Source organism: Patella vulgata, chromosome 4 (genome assembly GCF_932274485.2).
Source record: "Patella vulgata chromosome 4, xgPatVulg1.2, whole genome shotgun sequence".
In the NCBI taxonomy this organism is placed as follows: domain Eukaryota; kingdom Metazoa; phylum Mollusca; class Gastropoda; family Patellidae; genus Patella; species Patella vulgata.
Window position 1 is genome coordinate 42,768,608 of NC_065882.2, and position 10,237 is coordinate 42,778,844.

At 39.9% G+C, this 10,237-nt stretch overlaps 1 protein-coding gene across 1 annotated transcript; it reads left to right on the forward strand.

Moving 5' to 3' along the window:
• Window positions 1-5,782: 5,782 nt before the first annotated feature.
• On the forward strand, window positions 5,783-6,803 carry LOC130012387 (uncharacterized). The gene is made up of 2 exons (XM_056100218.1): window positions 5,783-5,964; window positions 6,572-6,803. Exons 1-2 carry the CDS (start codon window positions 5,783-5,785, stop codon window positions 6,774-6,776), a joined length of 387 nt encoding a protein of 128 aa, XP_055956193.1. The 3' UTR covers window positions 6,777-6,803.
• Window positions 6,804-10,237: the final 3,434 nt, after the last annotated feature.

A 10,237-nucleotide genomic window follows, 5' to 3' on the forward strand; every position in this document is an offset into this window, starting at 1 on the left:
CTCGTTACTTCAATTAGTTTTATAGTAGGATAACTCGTGTTTGTCATGTTTGTCGTCACTTCCCGTTTCTTCACGTGCTTTGTTACACATCTCCCGTAGCAATGATCTGTGTTGAAGTTATATTTGGGATGTATTTAACCAGTTCTATCACATAATGACTGACACCAATATTGTCTTTTAAATATGCAACAAGTAAAAATTCTTAAGTTCAATAGATCGCCTTAACATTTAAAGATTTTTTTTACGTATTTCTGAAACAAACTATGCTTCCGATAACTTACCAAATGTTCGATTAATTTTATTCGAATGACAATCCATTATACACTATTCAAAAAAAGTAGGGGATATTTGATTTTGGGGGCATAATACTAAAATATGCAAATGACTACGAAAAAAGTCACTATAGAACCTAACAGAAGAAACATTTCCAGTTACATGTGACGCCCAAACGCACCAATAGCTACCGCATGGAATGCAGGTGATGCTTGGGATCATCATGGGGGTCCAACCCAAGATTTGCACGACTCTGACTTTGAATGTTACAGTCATTGTGGCATTGAATTCCAGGGTGGAAACATCAGTTTAATTGTTTTAGTGACCAGAAAACAAATTTTGATATGCGTCGGCTTACCCAAAATGAAAGGTTACGTGCCCTTGGCATGCTACAGATCGGCACAACACAGGCGGTTGTGGCGCGGACGATGAATGTTTCTCAGTCTGTCATAAGCAGGCTATGGTCCAGATACCGTGATACACAATCTGTACAGGACAGACCACGCTCAGGTCGACCAAGGGCGACAACTCAAGCCCAGGATCGATTTATCCGTACCTTGGCCTTGAGAAATCGTGTCATCACAGCAAATCAGATCAGCACTCGTCTTCAAACAGACACTGGTGTGAGAGTGAGAGGCCAGACGATTCGGAATCGACTGCATAGGGTCACCTTCGCGCCCGACGTCCTCGCGTGATCCCTTGTTTGAGAGATCATCACATTCAGGCAAGACGTCGTTGGTGTAGGGATCGTCAACACTGGGATAATCGACGCTGGAGCAATGTGATGTTTTCAGATGAGTCAAGGTTCACTGTTGATTTTTTGGACAGACGTAGGAGGGTGTGGCGTCGTCGAAACGAGCGCTTCCAAGACGTTAACGTCATCAGACATGATCGATTTGGGGGTGGTTCTGTTATGGTGTGGGGAGGCATCACTGTTGCTGGAAGAACGGCTTTACATGTTGTTGCAGGGCGTGTTACAGGCCAGTACTACCGGGACAACATCTTGGCAGTCCATGTTGTGCCGTTCGCACGACGTCATGGCCGCCGTTTCATCTTCCAGGATGACAACGCAAGATGTCACAGGGCCAGGATCGTTACAGGTTACCTCCAACAACAGAACATCACCACATTACCTTGGCCAGCACTGAGTCCCGACCTCTCCCCCATCGAGCATGTCTGGGACATGCTTGGACAGAGGTTACGTCAACGTCAACAACGTCCTGCCAATGTCCAAGAACTTGCTGCTGCGTTGCAACAGGAATGGGACAATCTGGACCAAAATGACCTTAGACGTCTCATTAGGAGTATGCCACGTCGGATCAATGCTTGTTTGGCAAACAGAGGAGGATTTACCCGTTACTGACTTGGTTGTGATGCTGTGGTAACTTTGCTGTTTGACCCCGGGTATCATTTTACCCTTATAATGGTCAGAATGTGCCTTACTTAGTCTAACGATCATTTGGAATAAATCGATGAATGTGAACTTCATTTCATTTTGTCATTTGTTTCTTCGTCAGTTTCATTAGGTGACTTTAATAACACTTAAAAATCAAATATCCCCTACTTTTTTTGAATAGTATATCATTTATAAATAAGTACTTATTATTATATCATATTATTATGATTCATATCCAGTACAGTTCAGTCAGTTAACATCATATTTTTTCGTTACAACGCATATGTTCAGAGTAGGCCAGATCACATGTCTTTTTCTCTAACCTTACATTACTGATAATCTGGGGACCCTGAATCGTCACCCGAATTACTATGAGAATGTTCATATCTGTACGTGCAATGGTCCATTATTGCTTTCGCTATCACGTCTGCAAATGAATTAAAACTCCATTTAAACAAGCTTCCCACATAGTGCCATCTTAAGCAGTTCATCGACAGCATCGCTAACATCACTGTCTGGTTTTATAACACCGAGTGGCGTTCACGGTGGCCAGAAAGTCTCTTTCGAGTTTCTTCGCCTCTTGTACATCAGGTCCTTTCCTTGACTTCTTCCACATTGCCCTCCTCTCATCATCGCTCTTCTCCACGAAACTTGAGTCCACTAAGAACGATTGGTCGCTACCACTGACTTCATTAAATGTGTCCGAATCGTTGTCATACCGCCAGCTGTTCGAATCTGATTGCCCAATTGTGCAAACCTCGACTCGCATCCAAGGTTTGTCAACGGTATGTACGCAAGCGTAAGGAAGATGAGAAAAGGAAGAAAATACAGAAAACTCAAAATCTTGCTGAATGCAAAAAACACGGTCCAGTTACTCCGAATTCTGTAAGTGTTTTGGACGACCTAACAGAACGACAACTCTTGTCTGAAGTTTGTTATCTCAGGCACACTATTGCACCTGATATCAGACAGAAGAGAGGAGTAAGAGTCGATGGTAAGCTCAGATTCCAAAAGTTTACAATATCGGAACTAAAAAGAGCAATACTCGGTGTTATAAAACCAGACAGTGATGTTAGCGATGCTGTCGATGAACTGCTTAAGATGGCACTATGTGGGAAGCTTGTTTGAATGGAGTTTTAATTCATTTGCAGACGGCATAGCGAAAGCAATAATGGAGCATTGCACGTACAGATATGAACATTCTCATAGTAATTCGGGTGACGATTCAGGGTCCCCAGATTATCAGTAATGTAAGGTTAGAGAAAAAGACATGTGATCTGGCCTACTCTGAACATCTGCGTTGTAACGAAAAAATATGATGTTAACTGACTGAACTGTACTGGATATGAATCATAATAATATGATATAATAATAAGTACTTATTTATAAATGATATATTATTGGATTGATCGAAAATCGTAATAAAAATGAATCAGGTTTGAGATATATAATGATTCAAACAGAATGCTCTTCTCAGTACTTCCTAGAAAATACTTCTTTTTAGATTACTGGAGATTTCATTTATCTCGACGGGTGACTTTGCTTGTGTTCCGTGGGATTCCTCCCGTCATTCTGAATTTCTGGCATATTGGATCCTCAGACATGTCCAATAATTGCAGATTCTAACTCGCCTACACCAAAAACCCTATTAGGGACACCATACATCGACCACGGCATGTGATTACGCTCTACGCGTTCGAAATATAGGAGTTTCGGGCACTATTGTGGCCGCCATCTTGGATTTCCGCCATATTGGATTTTTCCGAAGTAGTTTCATATCGAAACTTGAATTTGCTGACCCCGAAAATCGCAGAAAAGACGCCATACAGTGGATAACGGGGGTGTTTTCGCACCGCTAAGGTGAGAATTGTTTATTTTGGCGCCATTTTGGACGCCATATTGGATTTCCGCCATATTGGATTTTCTGAGATGAATTATTATTGCAGATATGAATTCCCTGACCCCCAAAACCATATAAAAGACACCCTACAGTGGATATTAGAAGTGATTATGTACAGTATATGCAAAGAATATCGATTTTGACGCCATTCCGGCCGCCATTTTGAAAAATGTCCCTGCACCAATCTAAAGAGCACTTTTTCGGGCAAAATTCTTCCGGATTCGTGTTATTCGGTCAATTTCGCCATAGAAACACCCGGGCGTTTTTCATTTTTCGAAAATGTTGCATATTGGCCCAACCCTACTTTAAGCCTGAGAATTTTTTGTGAAACCGAGGCCTGGTAGCAATACTGATCTAGAGAAATGAAATGGGGTTTAACGTCTTACTTTTTCGCACCAAGTAGGCAATGTGTACCGTCTTCTGTCTTTCGTTTGCCGAATTACAACTGACAATGACTCTTTTACGTGCTCTTTTACGTGCACTCCAACGCGTACGTGAGACCCCAGCCTTTCATCTCATGGGCACCATTTTTTCTAATTATTCCAGAAAATATAATGTAATGAAAATCGACGAAGAACAGTGCTCTGTAAATTGAGTACGAGTACAGTAATGTATGTTATCAACCGCCAGGGACCATCCTAACTCCAATACTTACTATTTGGTGGTTGTGTTCATTGCGATGCCCCTCATTGTCCATGGATGACTGACTAGTTGTTGTTTGACGTCTGCTTTCGCAGTAGTGATAGAGGGCTGGCTGATAAGTTCTACGCCTATCTGTGAAAGACCAGTCCAAAGTCAATGGTTCACATTTATTTTTCTACATAGTTCTCTTCGAAGTGTACTAGAAAAATGACGACCGGCTAGTTCCTTTTTCATTTTTTAAAACTTGTGGAAGTCTGACGAGGCCAAATCGGGTGAGTGAGTGGATGGTCAATGAGTTCGAAGCCACAATCATAGATCGCTGACATGGCAATCATCGATTGATGAACAGGAGCATTGTCTTGGTGGAACAAGACGCATTTAGTGATCATTCCCCTTCGCTTAGCTTTGATAGCTTCACGCAACTGTCTCAGTAGGTCAGCAAAATATCTTACAATGATAGTCTGGCCTTTTTCAAGGTAGTCAATCAGCAGAATACCCTTGGAATCCCAAAAGACTAAAGCCATCACCTTTACAACAGAAGGAACCGACTTGGGTTGGGGGGGCGGGGGCTAGAGATTCTATTGTTTAGACTGAATTTGGGATTCTGGTTGATGAATCCGGATCTCATCCACGGTTAGCAATCTGGCCAAATAATTATCAGGATCTCCTTCAAAACGGAGCAGATTGTCACGGGACGTTAGGGATCAGATACGTTTCTGATCCGCAGTCAAGAGCTTTAGCACACATCTTGCAGAGACTTTTGTCATTCCTAACTCGTTGGCGATAATGTGCCCAACCCTTTCATGAGAGATGTCCACAACACTGGCAATATGTTGAGTGATCAATCGTCAATCAGCCATCACTATGTCATGCTTCCGGATAATGTTTTCATGAAAGGTCGCTGTTGATGACCTCCCAGGGCGCCTGTCATTGTCACGCTTAAATTCCACAACCCACTTCTTTACTTTGGTCAGCTAGAGGTCGAAGCGTGACACTCTAGACCACTACACAACAGTTGCAGTTCTTATGTCTATAATTCATTCAATGTTTGTACTTGTTGGTGGCGTCAGTGTGTTTCAACCCAATTGATATATATTTTTCAGGCTTAGAACGTTTCACCCAGTCCTAGTATCACAGGCAGAGCTTGACACCCAACATCGACGTTTTATTGATGTGTATCTGTCAAAAGTTAATTGAATTGAAGACATTAATTGTACAGTTTTATATCAATTGCTTGTTATCAACAGCCGGTTAATTATAAACACAATCTGTAACTGTTTTGGTTGATAAAGTTTAAGTGCATAGTTGGCACCTTTGCATTGTTTTAGCTTGTCAAAGTATACGGATATACGACATATTTGACTTTGTTTAGTTCTATATAATAGAAACCATGGTCCCAGGTTTATCGATGCCCTTTTCGCTTTTTATCTCGAAGATAGAGCACGTCCATGTGCCAAATGAATCAAAAGTACATAAGATAACATTGGTTTTAAAACTACTCAATTGGTTGTTCGAAGCCACTAAGAAAGCATTAAACCAGAGGTCGAAGGCCTTTCGGAACAACGAAAAATATGAAAACAACAATTATTCTTCTAGCCGCCCTGTTGGTTCAACTAAGTGTCTGTCAGGAAATTCTAATAAATCCTGGCTTTGAGGACCCAGATTTGTCTACATGGAAGACCTGGGGTTTTGTAATGGTGAGCGAAACCGATGACGTACAAGAAGGTAAAAGAGCTGTTCGAGTAACCAACAGGTAATTTGTTTCAGTTTACTCTAAACGTCAGTTGAGTTTTGTGAAAAACTAAATTTCACATTCATTATTTCCCTCAACAATTCATAATTATCTTATCAAAAATCACCCGATTCTGTAAAATCGGGTCTATGTAAACTTCTGGAAATCATAAGAAATGATTTTTGTTATCTGTAATTGAGGTTATGTGAACATCTGTATGAAACACAGCTTGATTGTAAAGGACCACTTCATTTGTTTGAAAGGCCACGCCAAGAAACTTTAATGGTTTCAAAAAATAAGGATGCTGCTGTTAATAGTGTCGGCCTCACCAGTCACCTTTAAAATTTGTCTTGATTAAGAACTGACTTAACATTTTACATGTAATACAACATCCATCTAACCATCGATTTACAGAAAAATAAATCTGGCGACATTGCAGATTGATTTTACCAAATGTTTCTTTTTGTTTTTGTTTTTGTTTTTTGTTTTGTTTAGCTGTTGTTGTGTTTTTCTTTTGCTGCATAGTATCAAGAAAAATGGATGACATTTAACGTGAATTTTGCCAGCTGATGTTAATATTATTGTCCCGATTTTAAAACATATCAAACTTTTTTACTTTCATTTATAGAACAGCCAATTGGCAAGGCCCTGGACAAGATCTGAACATCACAGCTAATGGTCGATACAAGTTTAAATCAGTTGTCAAACAATTAAATGATCTACCAGGAAAAATGTTTCAATCTTTGAAAATGACGATTTCCTACACTTGGGCAAGTGACGGTATCAATATTTTTGTAGTTTATTTTATTTATATATTTGGTCACAGATACTAGTATTTTATTTCACAAATTGAAATGTGGAAAAAGGAACAGGCTACGTGTATGTAGTCCCTCTCTAAAAGCGGATACAGCTTTACACATCGACACATTGCAATATGTACAAATATATATGTGAAATATAGAACAGTTATTTGTCCCGGTTTGTCTAAGTAACATTTTGCCCCGTTTCATTCGCATGGGATTCGATTAAAAAGCAGCACGTAGGTATATATTATATTTATATGGAACCTATTTTATAACACCCCAGTATTGATTTACCTCGGTTCCTCGTGCAATGAACTCGAGTAAAAAAATCAACAACACCGGTTACGTATCTCTTTTGTTACCTTGTTGTATACTCGTATGTATATGAATAAGGAACCTGTACGAGTTAAAATGTTTCTCGGCCCTACCTCAAAAATAGAGATTCGAGTAGGGCGGCTATAAAATAAAAGTCATATTCTGCACAGTAAGGTTCTTTACAAAAACAGTATCTTTTGCTTCAAACTTTGTACTCATATGTATGCAGTTTATATCTTTACTGGTTTTCTTCATTAAAAGTGGAACATTAAAATAGAATTATTGTAAAATTATTTTCGAAAGAGTTCGAACGACCGATAATACTGTACTGTTTGCATTTATTAAAATTCTAGTTAACATGTCATTGAATCACGCTCTCTTGATTTTGATTTATTATAAATTGAATTTTTGATTCAATGCTTTATATTTCAGCAAGCACTGGTTATTATGACATAGCTGGGCATTCTTTTATAACTTCTTCTCTCGGTTGGTTTTCCTTGGCCGGAGATTTCAATGCCCCCCAACGCCGTAAGTGTATTCTATATAATATTTAAAAAGAAGCTCTTTCCCCAACCGCGATAAGTGCCTTTCATACCCCCCTTTTCAACATCAATTCTTTTGTTCAATGCGCCTATTTCAAATAAATAAAACAGCATTTATTTGTCAAAGAAGAACTTTTAAGTAAATGACCAATGAGTAATATAAATTTAAAAATTTATATTACTCATTGGTCATTTTTTTAACTGTTATGTTCAAAGAAAACTGTTAATTCTATGTGGTGATCTACTAAAGAAATGAAATGAAATAAATAGGGTTCAATGTGCTACTGTTCTGCATCGAGTGGCCTAATAAAAACGGGGGTTTTGAAAAGAGCTGAGCGAGGCTTTATAACAAACTTTTAATTTTACACTGCCCCCCGCCCACCCCCCCCCCCCCCACCTCCACAACCAAAAGAAAATAGAAAAAAAAAATAGTACAAAACTAAATTAATGTACATGTTTTCTTTCAGCTTGGACGACAGCAAGGTTATACTACCAAGGTAACGATGCTGGTATAGATTATATTGTGGATGGAGCTTCCATGCAAGTGGTGCCAGAAGATAAGAATTGGAAAAGTGATGCCAATGCTAGAATTGAAAGATATAGAAAGGGGGATCTCACTATCAAGTTAGACAATTTCAAACTCTTTAGAAAAAACTTTAACTCAGGACAGATTTCAATTTTACAGTTTAAGAAAAAACAAAAACAAAAAAAGCAATCAGTCTGACAGTTTTCAATTTTACAGTTTAACCCCCCCCCCCCCAAAAAAAAAACTGATTTCTGTTTGAATCTTAACCATTGCTTAATCTCAATCTGATTTTGTTTACAATTTGTATGTTGTTATTTTTTTAAAATTATTATTAAACAGTGTTTCATACCCCAGTAAAATGAACCCCAGCGATGTCCAAGTTCAGGTAAGCAATACTAAATTGGCGCAATATCTTTCTTAATATAACTTCATATCATTTTTCTAACGAAAACATAAGAAGTGCACAAAAATTAGCGTGTTTTAAAGTAAGATTTATCATATTTTAAAAGTAATTATAAGGTACATTTTTTAAAGTAAAATTAACATTTTATGTTGCAAATTATACTCTTCAGTAGGGGATATTCATAAACAATACAAAACTGCGGAAATGCACTGCTCTTTTTATTAGAGGTAACCAGTGTATGTTAATAACAGGCCAATTGCCTACACATGGACATAAACAGTTCATATGGGCGGCTTATCTGACAGCCCCATTTCACTCGCAAAGATATACACTGTCAAAAGTGAAAATAGACGTTTTTGATGTTTGTCTTAATAATGAGTAATTGCTCCACCAATCCTCAGACATTCAGCAATTCGTCGTGGCATGCTCCTAATCAACGGCCAATTCGTGCAGTGTTGTCGGTTTTCGTTGACGTCGACGAACACGTCTCCCGATCATGTCCCAGACATGTTCGAATCCCCGGTTGTACGTGGCAAGGAGTAGGGTTGCCTGTCCAACCTCGTGGGTTTTCTCCGGGGCCTCCGGTTTCCTCCCACTGCTAAAGACCCCTACGCGCAAGCGAATTATGTAAATAAAATTAAACCATATGTTAGTCCCGAAATGACCTAGTTTGTGTCGAGTGGACGTTAAACCCCATTTCTCTCTCTCTCTCTCTCTCTCTCTCTCTCTCTCTCTCTCCCCAGACATGTTCTACGGGAAAGGTCAGGACTCGTGGCTGGCCAAGGAATATGGACAATATGGTGACGCTGAAGGTAGTAGTCATTCACGACACGATGAAACGTCGACCTGCACGTAGAGCAAAGGGCAGAACTGTCGGTGCCAGGATGTGGTGACGGTAGTACACCCCAGTGACCCTTCCTTGAACAATATGCAAGTCCGTTCTGCCAGTCATGGTGATTCCTCCCCACACCATAACAGACCCACGCCCGAATCTGTCATGCTGTCTGACGTTTACGTTAGCATGACGCTCATTTACACGCCTCAAAACGCGAGCACGCCTATCGGTGAAATCGAGAGTAAATCTGGACTCATCTGAGAACATTACATGCGCCCAATACCATTGACATCTGTTTGCCATGTGCTGGCGAGTTAATGGAGGCACAACACACGGTGGTCGCGCATGCAAATGGGCCGCATGTAGCCGATTTCTAATCATTTGGGGTGTAACTCGAACTCCTGTAACTTGGTACAAGTTTACAGAAAGCTGATTGGCCGTTTGTCCTCGATTTCGCAGGACCCGTGTACGAATGTATCGATCCTGGGCTTGTGTAGTGGCTCTAGGACGACCTGAACGAGGTCTATCATCAACATTGTGTGTTTGTTGGTACCGGTTCCACAGTCTGCTGATCACAGACTGTTACACATTAAGCATGCTGACTACTGCTCGCTGTGTAGAACCCATTTCAAGCATGCCAATAGCACGTAGATGTTCATCATATTGAAGACGTCTCATTGCAAATTAAACGTAACACACTAAAGTAAAGATACGCTAAACAGTAAATCTTATGCAAAAAGTGATAGGAAAGCAAACATGGATAGGATAAACCAGCACGCGGCAGTTTTCATCAACCCTTCCTTGAAGTGTTAAATTTGACAATGAACCCCTCCCACGTGTATGGCGCTATTGCGTGTCGTAGGTGCAGGT

What these genes read in the sequence shown, in the direction of transcription:
- LOC130012387 (XM_056100218.1), top strand. Translation starts at nt 5,783, where the DNA reads ATGAAAACAACAATTATTCTTCTAGCCGCCCTGTTGGTTCAACTAAGT. An exon ending in GCTGTTCGAGTAACCAACAG is followed by an intron (nt 5,965 to 6,571) that starts GTAATTTGTTTC and finishes TTTCATTTATAG; the next exon opens with AACAGCCAATTGGCAAGGCC.